At 38.9% G+C, this 26,993-nt stretch overlaps 1 protein-coding gene across 1 annotated transcript in view; it reads right to left on the bottom strand.

Annotated features, from left to right (window-relative positions):
- Window positions 1–26,993, bottom strand: part of EYS (eyes shut homolog) — a 966,530-nt gene that overhangs the window by 119,895 nt on the left and 819,642 nt on the right. The window contains exons 40-41 of the mRNA XM_075414597.1: window positions 9,500–9,608; window positions 5,879–6,099 (exon numbers count right to left, since the gene is read on the bottom strand). Of these exons, the coding sequence (XP_075270712.1) occupies window positions 5,879–6,099; window positions 9,500–9,608 (330 nt within the window). The remainder of the gene's footprint in view (window positions 1–5,878; window positions 6,100–9,499; window positions 9,609–26,993) is intronic.

The raw sequence follows: 26,993 nt of genomic DNA, 5'->3' as shown, positions 1-26,993 counted from the left end.
CACGCCCTTTTCAAACACCTACTTTCAAATCCAATGATCTTTGAATTCACAGAATTAGTCATAGAACTATATGACACTCAAACACTAAATTTACTGAATAGTGGTAATTTTTTTCCTCTGAAATTAACCAGTCTCTGGAATTCTACATTAGCATGGATTTAAAGTGCAGTAAAAGAGCTTGCAAAAGTGCTTCTAAAAGCAATAGAGCATTCACATAGTAGAGTACTGTTTCTAAAAACTAATAAAATAATGGCTATGTAAAGAAATTTAGATTTGTACTGAACCACTCATCTGATATAAAGTACATTTAAATACTTTTCAAACAGAATGGTTTTTATCCTATTGTGCTGGTTTTTGCTGGGATGGAGTTGATTTTCTTCATAGTAGCTAGTATGGGGCTATATTTTGGATTTGTGCTGAAAACAGTGTTAAAGACACAGGGATGTTTTTGCTGTTGCTGAGCAGTCCTTTACACAAGAGTCAAGGCCCTTTCTGCTGCTCACACCACCCCTCCAATGAGTAGGCTGGGAGTGCACAAGAAGTTGGGAGGGGACACAGCTGGGACAGCTGACCCCAGCTGACCAAGGGGATAATCCATACCATATGACATCATGCTCTCTAATAAAATGCTGGGGGAAGAAAAAGGAGGGGGGGACGTTTGGAGTTGTAGCTTGTGTCTTTAGAAGTAAGCATCACACGTGATGGAGCCCTGTTTTCCTGGAGATGGCTGAACTTCTGCCTGCTGATGGGAAGTAGTGAATGGATTCCTTGTTTTGCTTTGCTTGTGCGCATGGCTTTTGCTTTACCTGTTAAATTGCCTTTGTCTCAAGAGGCTTCTCACTTTTTACTTCTGATTCTTTCCCCAGTCAGGGGGGGAGTGAGTGAGAGGCTGTGTGGTGCTTAGATGCCAGCTGGGGTTAAACCAAAACACCTACATACAGACCCTTTTTTTAGTCAAAATATAAATGGAACCTAATGAACCCTGTAAAAAAAATAAATAAACAAAGTGGAGAGGATCTTAACATAAAAATAATGCTCCTGTCCGGGGCAGTGGGACAGGCCCTAGCTGCCAGGGCCTGCCCTGCCAGGCCTCTAGGCAGCACGTGATGCAACCAGCAGCAGACCGCAGGTAGCTGCTGGCCCCTGCTGCATCCCGAAATTTTGTATCTGAAAACCAGGTGCATACTAATCCGTGTCTCTTGCTACCAAAACACAAAAAATCATTTTTTTTCTGTCAAATAAGTTTCTTCTCCATAATTGTCGTAATTAATAGGATGAACACTACAATGATATTTTTGTACTCTTACAATGAGAAAAGGCAAATAACTTTCTTTTAAGAACAACTGTAAAAAATGTTTCTTATGAAACACACCTGTCTATGCCCAGCAGTATGTGTTGACAAGCTCCCATGTTCATTGTAAAACATCGCTGACATATTCGCTATATAATACTTCATGGCCTTTCAGGAGCAAAAACTCTAATTCATTGCCAAACACCTGAGGAAGAACAGGCAATAAAAAAGTCTTTTTTTTGCAACTAAAGTATGTAATTGAAACAATGGGCCAAAATAAGAAACAAGTCAATAATAGCTTTCTATGAATCATCAAATTGTTGCTTGTTTAATCTGAATTTCTTTTTTTAAATACAACTAAGAATTTTACAGTAATAAATATGCACATGGACAATTAATGGTCCAATTAATGGTAGAAGGATATTTTTTAACACTATAGATTATTTGTGGCTCTCATTGGCTGCAGTCTCATGCATATAAGCACATTACTTGAAGATAACACTGTTGTATAGTCCACATGCACCGTTTCAACTTTGGGACAAAAGCCTGGAAATTTTTCCTTATAAACAATACACAAAATGTCCGCCTCTGGCTTTTCAATTCTCCTGCTCCATGCATGAGAAGATGTGAAGTTGATGTGACAGGTTGATGAACAAGTAATTAAACAAACAGTTGCTAGGCTAAAGCAACTAACAAATTAAAAAGGAACGAGGGGAGAAACTTGTATCTTTCAGCTACAAAAAGTACCAAAGGGTGTGTGTAACCAAAACGCTGAAGCAAGAAGGTGCCAACAAGTCCAACACAATTAAAATTGGTCCATTTACTGAATAGTTTGTTACAGTATGCACATTTTCTAAATAGATTCCTACTATTAGCAGGCATTGCCTGGAGAGAAGTACAAGAAGAGTCTATAGCACTGAATCTCTTGTCATTCCTTTCCGCAGATGCCCCACCCATGGAAGCACTGGACTTAGGTCTTAAGACAGCAGATTCAGAGGAACAGACATTGTGGAGTGTTCAAGTCCAGATGAAAGATTTTGGAGCCAGCCCTGCCAAGGCTGATCAGGAAGTATACAAGTTATTGTTTTCTCATATCTCCTCAATCTGCTCAAACCTGTGGAAAAAGGAGTTGTTATACACCAAACTGAAGCTTTCCTCAAGGAGTTTCTGACCCTGGCATTCTGTCAGGCAGAGTCTGTGTATAAAGCCTACCAGTATTCCCAAAAATTGGCAGCTAGCACAGGCAAATTTACATCCCAAATTGCCACCCTGTTTACATCCTTTACAAAGAAAGTGGTGCAGATAGGTAGGTGACTTATCAAGAAGCAAATATTTCAGATCTGCCACAGTCTTCTGCAAAGCAGAAGTGATTTGATTGTTTACAAGTTTAACAGTGATGGAGCAGCCTGTTCTCAGATATATGTTTAACTCTCCAGGAAAGAGAATGTTGCACACTCTGTGGACAAAATGAAGCTTCAGGACTTTGGGATGCACGAATTGCTCCTCTAAAGACCACTGAACTAGTAACCTATTCAAGTGAAACCTCCAAATCCTGAGAGATACTCTGTGGCGATAATTTTTATTGGCAGTCTTGACAGCTAAGAGGAATGATCAGCCTCTGAAAAAGTAAATTCTATTCTGCCAAGTGAACTGTATGAAATTAGAGCTGCAGAACTTAGATGTGAAACAAGGCATTTAGATCTTCCTAGCAAGGTGAAGCTTACTGAATATAGACAGATTGTGAACTGGCTGAAGAATGCCTGTACCTACATATGAAAACCAGCAAACCAAGTGAGAAGAGGTGGAAAGAATGACCTCCCTTGACCAACACTCTCTTTCCAACGCAGCCTGGAATGCTGTTGGCTTTCTTTTTCACTAGGGCACTTTGCTGACTCATGGTCAACTAGCTGTCCACTAGAACTTACAAGTCGTCTTCTCAAAGCTGCTTTGCAGACAGGCAGTCCCCAGTCTATACTGGTGCTTGGGGTTATTCCATCACAGGTGTAAGAATTTTCATTTCCCTTTTTTTTGAACAACATGAGATTCCTGTTTTCTCATTTCTCCAGGCTGTCAAGGTCCCTCTGAACAGCAGTAGACACATTTTGTGCATTAATTACTCCTTGCTTTGTATTTAAAACTTGTTTCTGGGGTGCACCCTGTCCCATCTTATGAATGAACATAAGCAGTATTGGATCTAGTGTTGAGACTTGGGGTACTCTGCTAGTGACTGGCCTCCATCTGGAATTTGTGTCCCTGATCCTTTGTGCTTTTTGAGCCTGCCCTTCAGAAAGTTTTCAGTTCACCTAGCTGTGCACTTGCCTAGCCAGCACTTAATCAGTCTGAAACTAAAGATGTTATGGGACGCAGTGCTGAAGCCTTACTAAAGTAGCGTAAACAACATCCAGTGCTCTCCTGTCATGCATCAAGCCAGTCATCTCATTGTGGAAGGCTATCAGGCTGGTTAAGCACAATTTCCCCCCATAAATCCACAGTGACTACTCCCAACCACGTTCTTGTACTTCATGTGTTTGGAAACAGTTTCCAGGACAATTTGCTACATCAGCTCCCCACAGATCAAAGTGGGGCTAACCATCCTGTAGTTCCTCAGGTCCTCCTTCTTGCCCTTCCTGAAGACAGTCTTCTAGTCCTCAGGAACCTATCCCAGTCACCTTGATCTTTCAGTGATTATCAGGATTGATCTTGCTATGACATCAGATAGCTCCCTCAGCACTCATGTGTGAATCTCATCAGGTCCCATGGACTTATATATGTCCAGCTGGTTTTAAATGTCCCCTAAACTGATTCTCCTCCACCAAGGAGGTCTTCTTTGCTCCAGAATTTCTCCCACAGATCTGAGAGGAATAGGATTCTTGAAAGTCAGTCTTATCAGTAAATACTGAGGTGAAGAAGCCATGAGTATTTCAGCCTTTTCTGTTACCAGAACATCTGCCCCATTGAGCAGCAAGCCCACATTTTACCAAGTCTTCCTTTTGCTGCTGATGTACTTGTAGAAGCATTTGGTTTTGCCCTGCATGTTCCCTGCCAGATTAAACTCCAGATTGACTTTGGCTTTCCTAGCCCCATATCAGAATATTTGGACATTTTCTTTGTATTCTTCCCAAGTCATCTGGCCATGGTTCTACCTCTTGTATCCTTCCTTTTGATGTTCAAGTTTTTTCAGAGGCTTCTTGTTCATCCATACAGGCTTCCTGTCACTTGATTTCCTGCTCATTGGAATGGATCATTCTTGGGCTTGGAGGAGATAATCCCTGAAAATCAGTTGACTGTTGTAGAAAATCAAGAAAATCATGCTTATGTAGAGATGCTTATCCCTGGTTTGCACATGAACAACCTTCTGTGACTCCTCTGGACGGAAGAGCAGTGGCTCATTTCAGAACAAAAGCATTTCTGAAAAGGGCTGAGGCCAGCAGTTAGAAAGCAGAAATGCAGGAAACAAATCCAATGGTCATGAATTATTCAGGACTGAAGCTTTAAATGAAACAGTATTCCATAGTGGTAGATGACAGACCAATCGGCAGAATGACAGAAATATAGCAAGGAACAGCAGAGGTAAAATGGTCTCATTACTCTCAAGTACACACTCATTTTCACCTGTCTAATAGGCAAATTGTGTATGTTTTGATGAAGTTGAGTTGTTCTCATTTGTGCTGCAGTCAAACAAGGCTTAGAGATCAAAAACCTGTTTGGTGTTCTTTGTGTGCTCACATCAATCAAGACAGGCAGAGAAGCACCTTATAACTTTGATTCAAGGTCTCCTCAACCTAAGAAACACACAGTGGTCCAGAGCTTTAAAAGAACTTTAGACTATGTTCAGTTCAGCATTTGCCTTGAAGCTGAAGCATAATTTTTAAAATAGACATGGCATCTACTTCATGAGTTCTATCAATTTTAAACAGAAATGAGGTTCCTAAATGCTACGTGCCTTAGGCAATGAACAGGTTACTATAGCTTAAACAGTTACTGTGCTACAAATGAACCGTCATTCAGCTGAACCATTATCCTCTGTGCTTATAGTCCCTGTCTCTTTTGAACCCCAACTCCTCTTTCAGCATGATGCACTTTAACTTTCCAGGTTCTTCGATAATATTTCTCCACACGCACTGAAGGTGCTGATTTACTTGTTACTGTTTTCAGAGTGTGGTGATGAAGGCCTATTCTGTGTACCCAGGAAGGGTACAAGGCCTAGTAAGGTGAAGAGCTGTTAGACAGAGGCATGAGATCTTATGTGTTTCTGTCCAAACTAGCTATACAAAGAGTCTGATTTAGCTACCGAGCCTTGTAGAGAAACTGATCTAGTTGATTGCAAAGCAATTCTGGCAGCAGAGCAATACGTATGAAGTGTGGGCAATGTAATTACATTTTATATCTCTTTTCATGTAAGCAAATAAGGTATAAAATCTCTCTGGTTAGGCACAGAAAAGTCACATTTGGTATTTAATATTATCAAGATAAAAGATTGGTGATTACTTCATTAGACAGAAAATTATAGTAATTTCTCATTAAGGATGAACCTACCAGCCACAGAGTGTAAATAGTTGATAAAATGATTAAAGAGGTAACTCTTACCTGGTGCAGGTCCCACCATTGTGACATGGATGATAATCACATACAGGAACATTGCAGTTCTCAATGTTCCTCCCTCCAAGAGCCTCCTCTATGATAAACAACTCTTTGTTGTTAACTTGAAAATCCCTAATGCATCCTTTATAGCCATGTATCTGCCCAGCACATCGATGAACCTTTTCATGAACAGCAACATTTCCAAGGAAGATTGATCCAAAGCTGATCTGCAGAAACAAGAAGAGAATCATCAAAAAATAATGTGATTTGTGATGTTACTGTAAGCAATGAATGATTAACAGTGAGAGTTAAAGGAAATAGCCACTACTTGAAGTTGGCCAAAAACTGTGATTCTTGTTGAAGGGATTCTTTTTTTAAATGTGGTTCTCATTTTAAAAAAGCTAATTCATACAAAGCATCATAACCACAATGACTGTGGTAAAGTTATCTCATTGCTTCCCTCATTTCTATATTGTGAGTTTTACATCCATGGTTGAGGGCTGGTGTAGGAAGTGTAGAAGCTGCAGACTTGAAGATAAAGCTTTTCTTCAGGATCTAGGACCTACAGGACTGCAAGATAAGGGGAATACAGAAACAAGATTTTACTTTTTTTGGATGAGTAACAGAAAACAGATTGCTATACTGAAGCCCAGGGGAAAAAGGAAAATTTAGATAGCAAATTCTAGAGCCATAAATACCTAGAACTTCCTCATAAAGATGACAAGGAAACACCTGCAGCTATTGCGTACTGGGACTGACCAACTCATATTAGTGCTCAGTATGGTATTTCCTGTGCTACCTGACCTAGGAGTCAAACCCTTGACCATTACATTTAAAGGACCTATGACTCATTTAGCACTGTGAATTCCACTCCTTAAGCTGATGTCTGACTTTATGGAGTTCTGACATGGGGTTTCACTGTTCCTAAGTTCCTTTGCTAAATGCCTGTCACTAAGAATTTAAAAAATCATAATTTATTCATAACTGTATCACACTGTGTTGCATTTATTTGTACAATAGCATCAATCCAAAAAAGTGGGTGAAACCTAGCCAATTTAAGTCAAGTAGGACTAAGCGAATGAAATAAAAAAATAAATCACAGCATGTGTAAAACAAAGAGATAATTTACCTGAGGAGATAACTTATAGTGAAGGGCCCCTTTGCTATCATATTCAGATATCAACTGTAAAGAACTAGGAACAGAAAGAAAACATGATATCGATTTATCTGGAGTTCACACATCTGTATGATTTTGCTTTGCTTTTGTCAGTCCTGGAGCTCCATTGGTGAAAATTTCGAGTGAAATTTGGTGATATAATAAACATGAATACCTCCAGATATTCCTTTACTTCTAATGTCTTTCATTTAGAAGGGAAAGAAAAAAAACACTACTTTTTTTAGAGCATGGTTAAAATGAAATCAGATTTTTCATGTGGAAGGAATTTAAAGACATCAGCTCGGCACTTGTGGAATTCATTTCATATCACTTGACTTTATCCTCTTTCAAACAAAGCTGTAAACCAGCGTAGCTACAGACAAGATTTGTAAGTACTGTTTGCAGACAGACAATTTCTCTCTGCTTGTGAACCTGTTACAAGAATTAAGCAAAGTGTTGGACAGAAATGTAACATGTCTATGATTAATAAAAGTGTTTTTAACACTTGTGTTGCTACATAATCTTTTTATTATTTGGCTCATTTTGCAAAAACACTGGCCTTCGGGGCAGATCCAGCATACAGCAGAACAACTTCAGTAGGGTCTGCTCAGTTTCTTGCGTCAATGGATTTTATCATAACGTTTTAGGTGTTCAAACTCTTGCAAGTACACTGTAATACACATTTCTTTCTATAAAGGTTCCGTTCCGAATTTAACTGACTTAACCAGAGTACGTTTTAAGGAATCACACATGAAGAATTCCTGAAAGTCCTGTTAATAACATAACAGGCTTAAGAAAACATTATATTAACATTATGTTAATTTCTGTAATACTCATGCTTAAATTTTGAAATATGAATTTGAAAATGTCCTTCACTTGTAGCCTGAGTGGTAAGAACATTAGCCTGGCCAGTAACAGGAAGAAATGCATTAGTCCTCCTAGAGGTAAGAAATATCTCTTTTTTTCTTTCTTTGCTTGTGTACTTTGTAAATAAAATAGAGGCTCTGGCAAATTAGGAGCAGATCTATAAAGTGCAATAGTTACTTGTGAGGATATGACATTTATACTACATACCATGCAAGGAGTTATTCTGGATTAAGTATAATTTGGTGCTGTGATACACACATTAGTGGTTACAGCACTTTAAGCGCACTCATAGAGAGCATCTTTTGTACAGTTTTATCATAAAAGTATTCAGCTGCCGTGCTCCAGGATTGCTCTGCCACATGAACCAAACTGTGTTAAGTGGGGATGACCAGAACATTCATTTTAAAAACCTACTTGTGATATGAACTGAAACTTAACCCACAGAAACAGAGCAGTTGGTTCTTAGAACCAAGGAAATTTCCTGATTAGGGGCAGAAATATTCTGATGTACAATATTGGTGCATGACATCAAAGGTGTCAGCTGTCAGTTTTTATATGAGCAAGGTGTTACTGGCTTCTCTATTATTAGGTACTGATGGGTAAGTTCTTTCCCCAGATACTCTACGCGGAAGCTGCCAATAGTGTTAGCTTTACTTTCTGCGAGAGCTATGAACCTGAGACATAAAGGACGCGACAAGAAAACCTTCTGCAGAAGAATGTCAGGTTGATCATCTGGAAGCTAGGAATAGACAACTGATTGGGCTAATAGCAATATCTCACACAAGTTAATTCTTTGTATGAAACTCAACAAACACCTAGATACCGACTCCGGGAAGAAATTCTGTTACTAACTGTCAGTGCACACCATGATATGCGCATCATGATTAGCATCTCCACAGCTAATTTTCCAGCCTTCCAGTGAACAAACTTACGAAGTGAGCTGATAATCACAGTTCAAATTCTAAGATCTAAAAACATTTAAAATGTATCATGCAGAAACAATCTTCTGATGAGTGAAAGCACAACAAAGAGAGGTGATAACATAGAGACAAAGAATAAGAGAAAACCTCAAGATTTGGGAAAGTGGGCCTATTGCCCATTTAGAATGAGTCTTCTGATACCATTTTCAAAATGGAGACAGCCATTTTTACAATACGATTCAGAAGTAAAGTCCTAGCAACCATCCCGACACCAGGTTAAGTCATTGATGACTCATAACTGCCCTCCACTAGACTGTGGCTTGCAAATAAAAAGTAACCAGAATTACTGCTTAACAATATCTGAGTTGTTTCTAATAACACCATGGCCTAGTTAAATGACATTGCTAAAATATTTTTCCTCTTGCAGTGTCAGTGTCCTTTTCATGGGCTTTAAGCAGCTTCAGAGTCAGGTCAACCGAAGAAATTCATGGAAATACTATGGATGCTTGATGTGAAAAGACTTTAAAAGAAAAGTAAGGTACACATAATCATATCTGAGAAGGAATTACATTTCCTCCTTTAGAAAGAGTTAGAACGCCTAGTCCCCGTTGAAAATAACCAAAATGCATTCACTGACAAAATGTTCATAGCAAATAGCTATTTTTTGATGTTTTGCAGACTCACCTGAGATGCTTGATATGAGAGAGAAAGTCTATGTTGTACAGGAGGATTTCCATCTGCAGACATTTCAATCATACAGTAACCTTCAGGACTGCTTGTAGGCAACACATAGCTAGAAGGAAACAGAAGAACTCATTACTGTTTATGCTGTTGACAGCAGAGTATTCAAACCTCACATGACAAAGGCAAGGTGAAAAAGATGTTTCTGTCTCCATAAAGAATGACAATCTTTGAATACTAATAATTCCAGTTTCATGGATACTTGGACTACCCAGGAGACAAAAGATCTAAGTTTCTCCTACTAATGTCCCTCTTCTATTTGCCTTCCTACTGTTCTTGACTCTAGTGTTTGAATAGTATGCAGAGACAAAGAAGAAAGAGATCTTTACATGCATAAGTAGGTATTGATAAATTGCATGTGCTAACTGTGGCTGACATATGGTCTCCCTAGTACAGAGGGTTGTTGGACAAGTAACATCAATGTTGAATGACGCTGAACTCCCTAGGTGGAAATTTCCTTTTCCTGCCCTACAGGGCAACCAGAAATGGAATAAGAAATGAAAGGCTGCATACCTCTAAGCAGCAAGATTACATTGTCATATAGTTATCGCTACTTGGGAAATATGCTGTTAATGTAAACTCTGATACTGAGCTTCAGAGATAAAGAAGAATAGAAGGTGAAGGGAATTTGTAAAGTAAATAGTAGTGAATGCTCAGCAAAACACTGAGAATTCTTCAGGTCCTTTCTATGATGAGAGCTGATGAAATGCTATTAGTATTATCAGCAATAAAAATTCAATCCAGCAAGATGATTTTCAAACATACTGGTTTTGTATTTAGAAAGGAAATTTGCATAAATTTTATCACAGCAATGACAGAATAGGAGAATAGTAGTCAATAGATTCTGTAAAACAGCTCTGCTATTTCTGTAGAAGTACTTCCCAACTGCACTTTGCCTCAGTTTCAATTTTCACATGCTTTAAAACAGAATGTGATAGGTGTCCTTTTGGGAAACATGTTAAGGTTTACTGGCTACACACATTCTGCACATGAAACTCTACTCAGTCAAATCCATATAATTAGGTTTCCAGAGTAAGGTCTTAAACAAGAAGAATGTTACATTTTGTGTAATGTTTCACAAATGTTACACAAAAAATTTTACAAAATATTCTGAAAAAAATTTATACATTTATATGGACTGCCGTATTTTCCATTTTTATAGGTGAACAAATGCTAAAGGACAATGACAGGAATCTTATAAGCTATTTTGTGTTGGGATAGACAAATTTTTATGTTAGGCCATAGGTGTATGAAAGAATTAATGTGTTTTAAGTCCCATTCTGTCCTGAATGACAAGCATATATTCCTAATCATAGAAACGACCTCAGTACTGCCAAAGACAAATTTACTTGTGGATGAACCACATCAAGACCTGCCATGCTCTCAGATGCCTACCTGTTCATTTATCAGCAGCAGGTTGATTTTGTGGAGTTGCTGTGGTATGATTTATCCCATGTTATGCCTTGAGCTTTGCTTTTCTACTCCTGTGTCTACAATCTTACTATTTTATTCTCCTGTCTGTAGATTCAGTATGAAATTTAAAGTCTCAGTTTTCACCTTGGAAGTTACTGGGAACACTGTATTGACATAAATGGATGTAGTATTAGGCTGCTAATGAATATTCAGAGCATTCACTGCAGTGCAGTGATTCTGAGTGATCAGCAAAAAAATAGTGCATCTACCAACACAAGTCTCATAGGCAGTATATCTCTATCAGCAGGTGACGCACCTGTATCAATAAATCCTGCCTTTCCAGTGGTTATATTGCTTCTGGTTCCAGAGTTAATTCAGTCAATACTAACTTGTCGACTTTTCCCTGTGCTCTGCTGCATGGGGTTGAAATGTGCTAAATTACTTCACCTTTGTAAGCATGCTACACTTTTCCTACTTTTGAAGCGGGAACAACTATGTTTTAAATTGTTTTTAAAAGACCGAGATGTTTGAATGGCGTCTTTTATTACCACCTTTTGAAATGTGATCTAGACTCCTAGACTATTCAAATGAGTTTTAAAAATGTTCGTTTTCTTTGTTTTTTTATGTTAAAAAAAATCCTGTATTTTTTAAATGTCTTTTAAGTTAAGTTCCTTCTTAGGTAGTCTAAAATTAGCATAACATTTTGATTTTGAATGTAGGGAGCCAGAAGCAATGTCTGCTGTTCTCAAGATCAGCTAATTTTCACAATTTCATTATAAAATGTAAATTGAGTAAACAGAAGTTCCTCCTTAATAAATAATAGTTATATTGACAGATAGTGTTGCGATGTCCTTTTTAGATACCTGGAGTAAGGACAATTTTGGAGAAAGTACTTCCATCTACTGTGAGTTCCAACCAATTCTTGATATGTAAAATATACTTTGAATTTTATTTACTATTCCTATTCACATTTCAGCTGCTGGGAATTGTCCAGGTAAATTACAGTGTATAAAGACAGCTTTCTCAGTTAAAAAAAAATGAGCTCGTTTAGGATTCTCTTGGGGAAAAACAACTCCTAAACTTTCCGTGATGCTTTCTACTCTGAGTGGATATTGTAGTAGACATAACACACTCACAGCAAAGCCTACCGTCTGCCCTTGCCTTGTGCCTGCTTTTTGGGAAGGTTTCTGGAGTCCACATCTGCTGCAGTTTCTAAATCAATTCAAGGTTTTACCCCTTAGATCACACATTATAACAGTCCAGCCCACAAAGAACAAAAGTTCAAGTGATGTGGAAAAGCTGATAAAGAAGAATGTTCATCTAATGAAAAAGATCAATACAATCTATGTCAGTTTGAATATCTTCAAGCAATTAGCCATCCATCCAAGCCAAATTCAGCATTGTAAACTTTCATTGCGAATGTCTGGTATTCAGGCATTCTCTTTGTTTTGTATACATAATATCTCTTGTTTTGATTCTTTGCTAGGGGAAAAAAAAAAGTGAAAGTTTAAAAATAGGTGCAATTAAAATAAACCTTAAAGGTTACTTGATGCTGACATGGTCTTTACTGCAGTATCTTTATGTAGAAAAGCCCAAGTATCCTAAATTCATGTAGATAATAACGCAGTCATCCCTACATAGGCATAACTGGTGATTCACTCTACCTTAAAACTAATGTGTCAGAAAAAAGAAAACACACATTCTAAAGAAAAAAAATCCCAGTATCTATAAACAGCAACTATTATAGAGTGATTTTAATCATTAGGTCTCAAATTCACAAAGGACATAAAGCTTTTTTTTTTTTTTTTTTAAGATTCAGCAATGAAACCTCAAAGAAAAGAACTGATTAGTTCAGTGTTAGCCGGTAGATTAGTGTCTGAGTTGTGAGAAAAAATACATAGCTACTTACTGCCCTGTGTTCTGGAGTGCACATTAGGAATGCTACCACTACTTTTATCAGCATTTTCTCCTTTCTCTGCAAGGATTTACAATCAAGTAATACTTGAAGTTTCTCTCTGTCTTATGTCACAGAAAAGAAAAACTGTCATTTGAAATGTGAACAAAATGAATATTTTTCATGCTTACATTACCACAAAATTAGGACTGTTTGAATTTGCTAGATTACTCAAATATGTTTAAAATGGCTTTTAGAAAGAGGCAGAGCATGGAAAATTGCAGCCCAAAAGACATTTTTCTGAGAAAATTATGAAAATAATGAAAAATGGTAATTAAAACAGAAATGCTGTCTCTTTACTATAGTATTTAAAACCACAAAGTGCTACAGTATGGACATATGCAATTATACAGTTTTTAAAAACAGTGATGGAAAAAAGAATGCACTTGAAATATTCTGCGGCAGAAATGACCTGAACTAAAATATCACTTCATGTAGCTCTATAACTTGATAATATTTTTCTTATAGTCTAAGATAAAATCTGTCTTCATCTTGCAACTGGATAAATACAGTCATATTTTTGTACGCATCTCATAGAAGCTAGAAATCCATTATCCACATTAGAAAAGATAAAATGAAACTGATGATTTATTCTCTTGACAATTTTTCTTTATTTTTCTAATTAACCTCATATTATGAGATACTGACCTCACATTAAAAACACCTGAGATGAAAATGGCTAATCACTGACATCTTTAAATTTTGAAGTATTTTTAGTTCAGTTGTGCTTTTTCACTCGTTTGGATGCTGAAGGCATTTCAGTCCATCTGCCTCACATCTCAGTGGCATATTTCAGTTGCACTCAAAGCCAGCGTATTTTTCTCTCCAGAGGCAGTGACAGCAGAGAATACAATATGATTCCTATTGCAGGATTATTTTATCAGGCACCAAAATTGTGATTCATGCATTTCACACTCATAATGATATAAAAAGGATTCACAGAGCAGTAGGGAGTTGAGTGTGTGGGGCATAGGTATGGGAAACAGTTTTATGAGGAGGGCATACGGGAATATTTTGCACAATCATCTGAATAGGTCTGGAGCTATATGGAACCCAGCCTGTTCCTGTAGATGCTAAAGTGCAGGCCTGATGTAGTAAAATATTTGTTTCCACAGATTCAAAATAAGAAGAGGTTCAGCCTTCTTTTCTGTGCTTGGCTTGGAATAACGTGATTTTTTCATAGTTACTCTGGACTTTATATAAGCTCATTAAGAACAAAAATTAACAAAGGATTTACCACAGGGGCTGTTTCTTTACAAAAGACTCATGGACCTCAACAGATGCAAACCAGAAGTTATATACAGTGATGAATGCCATTATTACTTACATCTTGATTAATTACGTGCATAAACACTGACTTTCTAACAAAGTGCAATGTTTACGTAACATCCTCACAGCTATGACTCAGTTGTGGATTATAGAATCATAGAATGATTTGGGTTGGAAGGGATCTTAAGAAGCATCCAGTTCCAAACCCCATGCTATGGGCAGGGACACCTTCCACTTAGGCCTGGAAATTATATTGAAAGAACTAAAACTAGCTAAGATTGAGGGCACTTCTACATCAAAAGTTATCTGGTATAATCTTGCTTAAACAAATTTTTTTGCTTAAATTATCACAGCTACTTCTCCACCTGAGAAATTAAATCATACTTTTTTTTTTTTTTCTTTCAAGCTAGTCACCAGGTGGCACTAAAGGAGCACAGTAGAAAGCACAAATGCAAAATTCATACTAATGTCTCTGCTAATCATTGGAAAGACTGACTCCAGCCTTAACTGATAGCATGATTGCTTCAGATTCCAATTTATATCAAGGGAAACAGAGTAAAGTATCTTAAACTGATTACATATTTGACAATATGGATGAGAATAGGTTCGGAGAGTGGAACTTCTGGAAGACTTTTACCTTCATTCATGTGTTGTAATTACCTAATGTAATCATGTAAAAATGGTGCATTCATGGATGTGTCAACATACTTCAGAAAAATTAGTTTATAGCAATTATGTTTTGTATAGAGTGCTGAAGGTGTAGCGTTGTTTCTAGAAGATTAAGGAGAGGCATAACAAAATTAAAATATCAGATCATCAGACACAAAAAACCCTCTAAGCGTTACAAAGATAACCAGCCTCTGCTCTTATCCAAGCTAAATTATCACGGTAAGATTTTTTCTGATCAAAGATCTCGCACTGCTAGCAGACTGTGGTTTCTGGTCTGCTGAAAAATTATTACAAGGTAGTTATACTACTGTCCATTTTCTAATGTCACAGTTGGAGGTTTACATTTAGAACTATTTACTATTTTTCTCCTACAAGCTGACAAACACTAGCCCAACTTAACAGCACATCACAGGAAAAAATACCCACAAAAATCCTCTTTACTGAAAAGGTGTTGATATTAAAGACACAGTCTAAAACGACTCCTGCAAAACACTGAAACAGTGGCTTCATTTACACCCTTGATTAACCAGAGCAGTTGTCAAGGGAACATCTAACCAGCTCTGAAGCAATACAGGAGATTTTTCAACAACAGTGGTTTTATTTTTGACTGAGCACATTCAGTTCACAAGTGTGAAGATCTGTACTGTGTATTACAGTTCTAATAATCTCTTGGTACTTCTTTCCTAAATTCTTGAATTTACTATTTTTTATTTCCTTAAAAACATATATTTAAAAAATTTCATTATTAAAAATATGTCTTTTCCAAAATTAATTTCAACATACTGCTTCCATGGAAACATTCACATGTCTTTTTACCTTTTTCTATTCCAATAAGGTCAAATTTTGGTATTTCTTACCGCTTTCAGTTACAACATGAAGAAGTGATAATTATAAAAATGAATGCTTCATTTTATGTCTGACATTTTATTTGAAATCAATGAAACATCTGTAGTAACTTACATCCATTAGACATCAGATTTCAGGTTTTCTAGTTGCTATGAGCTGACCGAACACTAAAAGCATACTGGTAGGGGGAGGGGGGGGGGACAGAGAGACAATGGGAGGTGGTAGACAAAAGCACAGAAGATGAAAAATCCCAAATGACTTTGACCCCTAATAGTGTCTTGCAGTAATCCCTTGATGCCCTTTTCTTTCTTTTTTTTTTTTTTAAAAAAAAAAAAAAAAGAGATATGTAAACTTTTAGAATGCTTTAGGGAATAATAAAGTACCAGATGACCTTGAACTTGTTTGAGGCTTGCTGCTCCAGCTGGATTTGCATAAATGTACGGGACCCAATGGGATTCATCCCACGACACTGAAAAAGCTCTCTGATGTCATCATGCGACCTCTCTTCATTATTTTTCTGTAGTCTAGGGAGTCAGCAGAGGTCCCAGTCGACGGGAAGCTGGCAAATGTTCTCCCAATTTTCAAGCAGGGAAAGAAGCAAGACCCTGGTAATTATAGGCCTGTTAGTTTCACTTCAGTGCTTGGTAAAAGGAAGGAGAAGATTATTCTAAGAGTTACTGAAAAACACTTGAGAGACAATCAGTCACTAGTCATAGCCAGTACATGTACTGGAAGTGAAAGTCCTGCTTAACCAACCTAATTTTCTTTTATGACAAGGTCACCCATCTAGCTGACCAAGGGAAGCCAGTAGCTGTGGTGATTTTGGATTTTAACAAAGTTTTTGTGGAGAGCAGCCCTGGGGAAAGAGATCTGGGGGTTTGGGTTGATGGTAAATTGAATATGAGTCAAGTGTGCCCTGACAGCCAAAAGGGCGAACTGTGTCGTGGGGTTTATCAAGCTCAGCATAGTTAGTTGGTCAAGCGAGGTGACACTACACTGCACTGGTGCAGCCCCACCTCAAATACTGTGTGCAGTTTTGGGTGCTTCAATATGAGACAGACATCAAACTATTTGAGTGTGTCCAGAGGAGAGTGAGAAAGGTGGTGCAAGGTTTGGTGGGCAAGACTTATGAGGAGCAGCTGAGGTTACTTGGTTTGTTCAGCTTGGAGAAGAGAAGGACGAGAGGTGATCTCATCACAGCCTACAGGTTCCTCAACTGGGGCAGCAGAGGGAGAGGTGCTGATGTCTCTCTGATGACCAGCAATACATCATGAGGAAATGAAATGAAGTTGTGTCAGGGAAGTTCAGATTGGACAATAGGAAAAGGTTCTTCACTGAGAGTGCGGTTGGTCACTGGAACGGGCTCCCTAGGGAAGTGGGCATAGCACCAAGCCTGTCAGAGTTCAAGGAGTGTCTGGACAATACTCCTAGTCATATGGTCTAGTTTTAGGCAGTCCTGCGAGGAGCAGGGAATTGGACTTGATGATCCTTATGGGTTTCTTCGAACTTGAGATGTAGTCTGATTCAATGATTAGTTGTCAGAGATCTGGGTTTAGAAGAGGAAAGAAACCCTAGATATTAAAGGGTCTTCTGATGGGACAGAAAACCTGACTGTTTTGCTGATGGTTTATTTTCAGTGCGTTCTTAGTTGGGCCTTAGAGTGTCTGGTATTTGCGTAAGATTCAAGAGTTGTTCCTCACTATGTGAAGAAAATCAGTTAACAGTCTTTGGCAGCATGACACTGAACATTACATTCCCTGTTATTGCTGACACCTTCCTCATATCCACACATCAAAGGCTGTTCCTTCTAACAGTGCTAAAAAATAGATTCCGCTATTTGTACTTAAACTCCTCCCTTGTTCCTTGATCAGTTTTACTAGAATATGTAGGAAAATAAGAATTTAGAAAAATGCACAAAGGTGACCAAATTTGAGAGAGTGAGCCCTTAAAGACATCCAGTTAGCATACGTAAGAGTGGACAGAGTAATGCATTAATACTTTTTGAGGTTTAGTCTGCCTTACGAATATAAGCAGTTACTCTGATATATTTGTACCCGACGGGTACTATAACCAGAATACAAACGCTATTGCTTGTCTATCTTTATGTCTTGTATAGCTTGATGTCTTTTTATGGCATTGTGTGTCCTGTAGTACCGCACTGATTCTTCTTGATTCAAAAGAACACTGTAGGCCATGTTACTGGCTGCTGCAGAAAACGAAAAATATTTCAAAATGAACTGGAGTTTTTTCCTACTATTACACACAGAGCTCTGTCTGCAGTTCAGTTTGTTCCTAAGTCCTCCATATTGCATTGTTGCAAAATACTGCTTATTGTTTTCAATGAAAAGAGTTGCAAATAGGACTGTCTCAAAAAACCCTGAAAACCGACTTTTTAGAGCATCTAGTTACATTATACTCTGACTTCGAAAGTCTGTCAAACTCTCCATTTTCTCTTCCTTCATTGTGGTTGCAACCGAGGAAACAAAAAGGAACTACCTGGCTGTTGTTTGAACACAGATACACAGTTCTATGGAAATATCAGTCTGAGACACCACTTTCAACATCAATTTCCTTTTAAATTGAATGTTTCTTATTTGCATTTGATTATAGATTTATTGACAGGCTTGTTTCATCCACAGAACATATTTGATTTTCTGCTAGACTTTTGGATTTATCTGTAACAAACATTTCAGTCAACATTTCAAAATGTATGAGGAAGTTTGAACTGAACTGTACCTATGATATTTACACTTCAATACCTGTATAACACAGTGATTTGCGCTGTAGTACCATAATTTTTGTACCGAATGCCTCCTTTTCCCCCATTTCTCCATATAGGTCTTTTAAAAAAATCTTCAAATTTACGTGTCTGAATGAGAAAAGCAACAAGAAACAGAAAAACCTTATAGCTCTTCCCCATCTGATTTTGCATATTCCAGGAGGTCATCATTTTCTTAACAAAATATCTTGCCATGCCATATTAATAAAACTGGTGCTATGTTATAATTTCGAATCTTTCTTACAGGCATTTTATACACTTTCTTATAAAGATAACAGAGTTTGAGATTAAGCAGGTACTATTTGCCTTTTTTTTGGTAGACTTTCAGCTAGCATAATTTGCTGTACATTTGATCAAAATTCTGACTTTGAAATTGCCATCACAGTACTTGCTGGGCCTTTTCGAGCAGGCCACATTCTATCAAAGTGTAACACATGTCAATGGATTCACACTAACACAACAGAAAAAAGTATGGCCATCTCTTCCTCAGCTCTGATTAATCCAGGAAGACTAATAGCATCCTTACATGGATCTCATAGTTGCTGAGCCTTCTCCAGTCATATCAAGCTATAAGAAATGAAGTATGCATAAGAGAAAAACACTTCCTGACTTTCCATTGTTAGCATGCTGTGATAATATATTTTAAATACTATCAAAGCGAACCCTCTCAATTTTAAACCTATTTACCACATGTGCCTCCATACTACCCAGTTTCAATATGAAAAGATTAGTGGGTATGACATTGACTTCTTGGCATTATTTTGTTTCATAGAACCTTTTTTTTATGTTGAAAGGTATTAAAAAAAAAAAAAGTTTGTTTATTCTACTCTTCCATTCCCATGACATTTTCTTTGATTTAGAGATAAATTAATGTAACAAAGTGTCACCAGATATTGGCTTGATGCAAATCATCAGCTTTCTTCCAGTTAGCTTTTAAGGGGGTATTTTTCTAGGCTTTTTGTCATGTCCTTTCACATAATTGAGTAATAATTAATCTGTTATTAACATAATGAACACAGTGTTTAATATGGCATAAGAATTATAAGCAAAACATACTTCACAGTGGATTTTTAAAGCTCCTAGGACTTCGAAACAGTTATACAGCGGAGAACAGTTCCACAGTGAAGATCGTTAAGAGTGGATGACAAGCTGAAAATAAGATAACAGTGTCATCCTGTTGCAGAAAAGGTGAGCACAATAATGGGATGTATAGACAGGTATAAAGACAGCTGACATGTAAACCATTTTTTCTCTTTTCTTCCAAGGTAAGGACAACGAAGGGTGTCATATTACTTAACTACCCACTTTATTAATCAGCAGGAGTTTTGCTCAATTTGTTTTCACTAATCTCCCATCTTCTGCTCCCTTACTATCATCAACGTATTGGTATCTGCTTTGCCTCACTTCTATTGTTGCTGCTACATAAGGCATGCTAATAGCTTTCAAATGGTGCATTGCATTGAACAATACATAGGTCAAGAGAATGAATACTAGAAAAGTGCTTCAAGAGTCACTGGAGGTCTGGAAAAGTGACTTGAAAGCTAAATTTAAATCCAGGGTTTCATCAAATCCAAGATATATCCTTTAGTTTTTAGCATTCTTGCACTGGATATCTAATGTTGATAACACTATACATCAGTTCGGCAAAATCAGAAGAGCTGAAGACAAGCCAAATCAGATGCACAATATAATCTCCAAGCATGTAGTAGGCTGCTACACACAAGAAAGAAGTAATCTTTCCTGTGTCTCCATATCAGATATTATGAAAAATATCTCTAACAGTACAGATACTGAGGTAGATTTCACAGGTTTGTACAGGCTCCCTTTACTGGAGGATTTTAAGGACACATTAGACAAAAATCTGTCCGAAATGGCATAAATATTTAATTTACAGGTATGATGAATATGACATAAATCTTCCCTACTAAGGCAGTGGTGTAGACTAGATGATCACCTAAGATGTCTTACATGCCTGCAATTCTATAATTCTAACATTTCTATCAGAAGAATTGGATACAATTCAGTGAAGGAATGTTAACAATGAAGTATTTGTCTCAGATTTGGCAAAAAGTGATCTTGAAATTAATATGACATTTCCAGTCTTTCAGATAATTGAACCCACCTACAATGTAAAGAAAGAGTGGAACAGGTCTCATAATGGACAAACAACAAGACTATAATAGCAGAGACTGTAATGATCAATGTCTGAATTTATACAGGAGTAGATTCTATTATACACAAATACAATGTCACTTAAGAAAAAATGTCTTTCTAGAAAGTGCTGAATAAAGCAGAAGAAAGGAAATCCCTTTTGTTCACCTTCAAACCACATCTTTTATCTTTTGCTGTGGAGATAGTAGTAGAATTGCACAGCATAAGGAGAACAAATACACTTTATCTTGCCTAATATTGTCTACCTGGCACAGAAGGTGCAATTTGTTTGCCAAATGCTGGTGTACAGTTTTTTGGACATTATATAGAACCTAAAAAACACCCAGAAATTTAGGTTTGTGTATAAGCACACTACTAGCTGAAAATGGTAATATCTACTTGTCGTGGCTTAACCACAGCTGGCAGCGAAGAACCATGCAACTGCTCTCTCACTCCTCTCCTCTCCCTAGTGGGATGGAGAGGAGATTCAGAAGGAAAAAAAAAAACACTCATGGGTTGTAATGAAAACAGTTCAACAGGATGGCAAAGGGAGAAGAAAATAACAACAATAATTCTGATAAAAAGAATATACAGCATGGAGTGTTCTCACCACCCAATGCTTGGCTTGCTCCTGAGTAGCAAAATCCCATTCCTTCAGCCAGTTCCCTACTTACATGCTAAGGATGACATCACATGGTATAGAATATCCCATTTGATTAGCTGGTTTGGGTCAGCCCTACCAGCTTCTTATGAAAATTAACCCTATCCCAGCTGAACCCAGGACACTACTTTATGTGAAATGGATACTGTTTGTGCTAGGGTCTGTTCAGCTTGCTTTATGCCTTCATTTACTCCAGCTCTGACAGTCCAACAGTCATGTATATGATGCTTTAGTAGGTTGGTTAAAGGGACTCTTTCTGTTGCGTATGTCACTGAACATACCACAGGCAGCATGCATCAAAGGGTCATTTACTTCAACGAAATGGTTTTCTTCAACATATATATTTTACAAATCACAACTTTAAAGATATCTGTTCTCAAACTGGCTCCCATCAGGAAAGTGTAAATTCTGCTCCTAATCAAATCTCTGCAATTCCACTGGCTTCACAGGGACTGCACCGATATAAACACAATATTCAGTGCACTGTGACAGCAGACTGATAGACTGTGACATCTCCATTTCACACATGCAAAAATGGGAAAAGCACAAGGATACTGGTAGAATTAGCATTAAAATTTATGCAGAGTTTTGAAGCTACAGCAGAATTTAGTAGTTCTTATCATCATCATTAGAGTAGTTGTTGTTATCATTATTCGTGATCACGACAGTATTGGAAGAATATACAGTTACAAAAATAATAATGGCAGTAAACACCAACTCCTGTGAAAACTGTATGTTCTAATCTGAGTTTCCAGACAACCCGTTCTTACCTAGAAGAATGAAGAATATGTACTGTGCTTGCGCTTATCTACTGACTATTCTCTGTTGGATCATAATAAGCTTCTTTGTGTATTTTTGTGGGCTTGTTTTCTGTTAGATGAGTTCATGCAACTACGAGTTTTTACGGCTGATAAAACCCTATGTTTTCAAACCTAGTAATCCACCTTCAAGACTGAATACTGTTGCTTTCTCCTGTTTCTGACAGCATTGCCTCAGTTTCGTGTAGCAACTGGGTATTTTCTGCTCCTGAAAAAGACCATTTTAATTTTCACTATGGTTGCCTTTAACTTTTCTTTGAGCCTACACTACATTAAAGAGAAAGACTTCTACTCTTCAACTCTTTGGAGCTCCAGAGATGAAGATTCCTCAGGGAAAGTGCTTACAGTCTTTTGCACAGATCATTCTTACCCTCTAATCTGGCTTCTCTCCTTCACTGATTATTAATATAGATGTAATTGTATTCAAGCAATTTTATTTAAAAATATATAATAGCAGAAAGCAAAGTTTGCTTCCTCGTTCAGTTTAAAGCCTCCAGTTAAAGCCTATGTAACTCCTAATAAAAAATGTGGAAGACATATGGAAAAAAATTAGGGAAATTAAACTATAATCTTTATTGAAAGAATATTCTGCTGTGAAAAGGGTGAAACCTTTTAAATGAAGAGTCACTACATAACAGGTTTTGACCTGTTCTTCCTTTAAGTGCAGATGAAACCATTTTAGCCAACAAAATGGCAAACAAGCTCCCTAACACTGATTTATTATCTCAAAAGTCATATGCTTTCCATAAGGGGAACTAAATCAGGTGATTTTTGCTAATTTGGAAAAAATCAGAATAGTAATCAAATACAACAATGCATTATTATATTGATATATAGGGATATATAGGGTATATATTGATATAAGGCTGAGTTGGGAGACCTCTGCTAGGCAGTGAGTAAAATGAAGCCTAAGTTTGATTGCATGGAGCAGCTGAGCACTAAATTTACAAGAAGAATGTAAAAGTACAAGACTTTACCAAGTCAGAGATCTTTTATCCTCAAAAGAAACATCACTGTCTGTTGATTATTAGCCTTATCATTCTCTTTAAGTACAAAATCCCTTGTAGTTACAGTGATTTTGAACACACTGAAAAAGAGTGTTGAATCATGTTTCCATCTAAAAAAACCTTAATATTAGTAGAAGCAGACTACAAATCTATATAAGAAATATTCAGTATTATCTCCAGGTGGGCAAATTAACTTTGTTGTAAGTCTGGCAAAATATCAAACAGAGCACTTGGTAAAACCTCAGATTTCAAAAACTATTTGGATACCATCTACATTGTTGCACTGCAGACTGTGATATCACATCTTGAAACTCTTTGTTAAGCCATGTATCTACCTGCCAGCCAAGTGAATCTCATGTGTGTGAAAGTATTGGTGAAAATAAAGTAAGAAATCAGTGTATGTATGTATAGAAGCAATGGTCTTATATGGAATGTCTATGAGATACAAAGTTTGAAGAAAACACATGCATACGTACGCTTCTGACATCAACCAGTGCTACCTACAGCAAGGTTATAACAACAATTTGCCTACAGTGGTAAGAATTTTTCTGTCTATACATAAATAGTGTTTGTTGGAATGGCTAAAAGAAAAAAAGAAAATAATAAAGGAAAAGGATAACATAACCAAAATATCATATTTTGAGGGGGGAAAATTCCACTCAAGACAATAATGAAAAACGTAAATCCAAACAAATGTTGAGGGCTGAATTGTCCTAACACTTCACCAACAAAATGCCTCAAAAATAGCTTTGGAAATGTGCTCGCAAAGAGACACGATAGGTAATGCCTTACCAGTTTTGGCTCCCCTCCCATGAGAAGGGCTGTCACTCCTAGCAGCATAGCAACTCTGCTGGAATTCGCAGGATCTTAGTATTGTGCTAGAATATAGGAATGAATGATTACATTGAGACATCTTCAGATATAGTGTTCCATTTAGTGTCTCACATAAATCTGATCCCACAAATGAAAATTAGGAAGCCACCTGACACATGAATAAAGCTGTGTCAGTGCAACGCTGCACAGATAATAATGCAATACTGCAATGAAAGCTAAGCTATGACCTGATTGCCATCACGGAAATTTGGTGGGATGAATCCCATGACTGGAACGTAGCTCTTGATGGCTACAGGCTGTTCAGAAGGGACAGGAGAGGAAGGAGGGGCGGGAGCATTGCCCTTTACATCAAGAAAACATTACAGAGTGAAGAGCTGTCCCTAAATAATAACCATGAGCAGGTCGAAAGCTTATGGGTAAGAATCGGAGAGAGAGGCAACAAAGGGAACCTAGTGGTTGGTGTCTACTACAGGACACCAGATCAAGAGGAGCTGACAGACGAAGCGTTCTTCCTCCAACTCCAGGAGGCTTTGTGCTCGCAGGCTCTCGTCCTACTGGGGGACTTCAACCACCCCGACATCTGCTGGAAAAGCAACAAGGCAAGCTGTAGGCAATCCAGCAGGTTCCTAGAATGCATTGAGGACAACTTCTTAAGCCAGGTAATAAGCACCCCTACCCGAGGGGATGCGATACTAGACCTGGTGGTCACCAATGCGAGTGAGCTCATTGGGGATGTCAAGACTGGAGGCAGCCTGGGCTGCAGTGACCACGTGCTGGTGGAACTAACGCTACTGACGGAAATGGGAATAATGAAGAGCATAGTCAGGACCCTAAATTTTAGGAGGGCAAATTTCCAGCTCTTCAAGGAGATAGTCAGAAGAACTCCCTGGGAAACGGTCCTCAGGGACAGGGGAACAGAACAGAGCTGGCAGGTCTTTAAGGATGTATTCCACAGAGCGCAAGAGCTCTCGATCCCCAGGTGTAAGAAGTCGGGCAGAGAAGGGAAGAGACCGGCATGGCTGAGGCAAGAGATGCTGGTCAAACTAAGGAAGAAGAGGGAACTGCACAGGCAGTGGAAGCAGGGACTGGCTTCCTGGGAAGAGTATAGGGAAGCTGCCCGGTTGTGTAGGGATGGGGTCAGGAAGGCCACGGCACGGCTGGAGCTGAACTTGGCAAGGGATGCGAAAAATAACAAGAAGGACTTCTACAGGTATGTCAGCCAGAAAAAGATGGTCAAAGAAAGCTCATGAGCGAGACCGGCGAACTGGCAACAGCAGATGAGGAGAAAGCTGAGGTACTCAACAACTTTTTTGCCTCAGTCTTCACTGGCAACCTCTCTCCTCACCCCTCCTGAGCTGATGAATGGCATGAAGGAGAGCAGGAGGGTAAAATCCCTCCAGCTGTAAGTGAAGACCAGGTTCGGGACCTCCTGCAGAACCTAAATGTACAGAAGTCCATGGGACCTGATGAGATGCATCCCAGAGTCCTGAGGGAACTGGCTGACGTAGTTGCCAAGCCACTCTCCATGATATTTGAAAAGTCATGGCAGTCAGGGGAAGTTCCCAGTGACTGGAAAAAGGGAAACATTGTGCCCCTTTTCAAAAAGGGTAGAAAGCAAGACCCTGGGAACAACCGACCTGTCAGCCTCACCTCTGTGCCTGGGAAGATCATGGAACAGATCCTCCTAGAAGATATGCTAAGGCACATGGAGGCCAGGGAGGTGATTTGAGACAGCCAGCATGGCTTCATCAAGGGCAAGTCCTGCCTCACCAACCTAGTGGCTTTCTATGATGGTGTAACAACAAGAGTGGACAAGGGAAAACCTATGGACGTCATCTATCTGGATTTTTGTAAAGCCTTTGACACGGTCCCCCACAACATCCTTCTCTCTAAATTGGAGAGCCATGGATTTGATGGGTGGACTGTTCAGTGGATAAGGAATTGGTTAGATGGTCGCAGCCAAAGGGTAGTGGTCAACGGCTCAATGTCCGGACAGAGACCAGTGATGAGTGGAGTCCCTCAGGGGTCCATACTGGGACCGGTGCTGTTCAATATATTTATCAGTGACATGGACAGTGACATCGAGTGTACCCTCAGCAAGTTTGCAGATGACACCAAGTTGAGTGGTGACACCAGAAGGACGGGATGCCATCCAGAGGGACCTGGGCAAGCTGGAGAGGTGGGCCTGTGTGAACCTCATGAGGTTCAACACAGCCAAATGCAAGGTCCTACACCTGGGTCGGTATCAGTACAGGCTGGGGGATGAAAGGATCGAGAGCAGTTCTGCTGAGAGGGACTTGGGGGTACTGATAGACGAAAGGCTGGACATGAGTCGGCAATGTGCGCTGGCAGCCCAGAGGGCCAACCGTGTCCTGGGCTGCATCAGGAGAAGCGCGGCCAGCAGGTCGAGAGAGGTGATTCCGCCCCTCTACTCTGCTCTGGTGAGACCTCACCTGGAGTACTGCATTCAGCTCTGGAGCCCTGAGAACGAGAAGATCATGGAACTGTTGGAGTGGGTCTAAAGGAGGGCTACAAAAATGATCCGAGGGCTGGAGCACCTCTCCTATGAGGGCAGGCTGAGAGAGTTACAGAATCACAGAATCACAGAATAGTAGGGGTTGGAAGGGACCACTGTGGGTCATCTAGTCCAACCCCCCCGCCGAAGCAGGGCTTCCGGCTTACCGCCGAAGTTGGGCTTGTTCAGCCTGGAGAAGAGAAGGCTGCGGGGAGACCTGATTGCAGCATTTCAGTACTTGAAGGGAAGCCTATAGGAAAGATGGGGACAATCTTTTTAGTAGAGACAGCAGTGACAGGACGAGGGGTAATGGTTTTAAACTACAAAGTGGTAGGTTTAGGCTGGATATAAGGAAGAAACTCTTTACAATGAGGGTGGTGAAACACTGGAACGGATTGCCCAGAGAGGTAGTGGAGTCCCCATCCCTGGAAACATTCAAGACCAGGTTGGACAGGGCTCTGAGCAACCTCATGTAGTTAGCAGTGTCGCTGCTCGCTGCGGGGGGGTTGTACTAGATGACC

Source organism: Opisthocomus hoazin, chromosome 2 (genome assembly GCF_030867145.1).
Source record: "Opisthocomus hoazin isolate bOpiHoa1 chromosome 2, bOpiHoa1.hap1, whole genome shotgun sequence".
Lineage (NCBI taxonomy): Eukaryota > Metazoa > Chordata > Aves > Opisthocomiformes > Opisthocomidae > Opisthocomus > Opisthocomus hoazin.
Note: the sequence above shows the minus strand (reverse complement) of the source record. Positions and strands in the feature narration are given on the sequence as shown.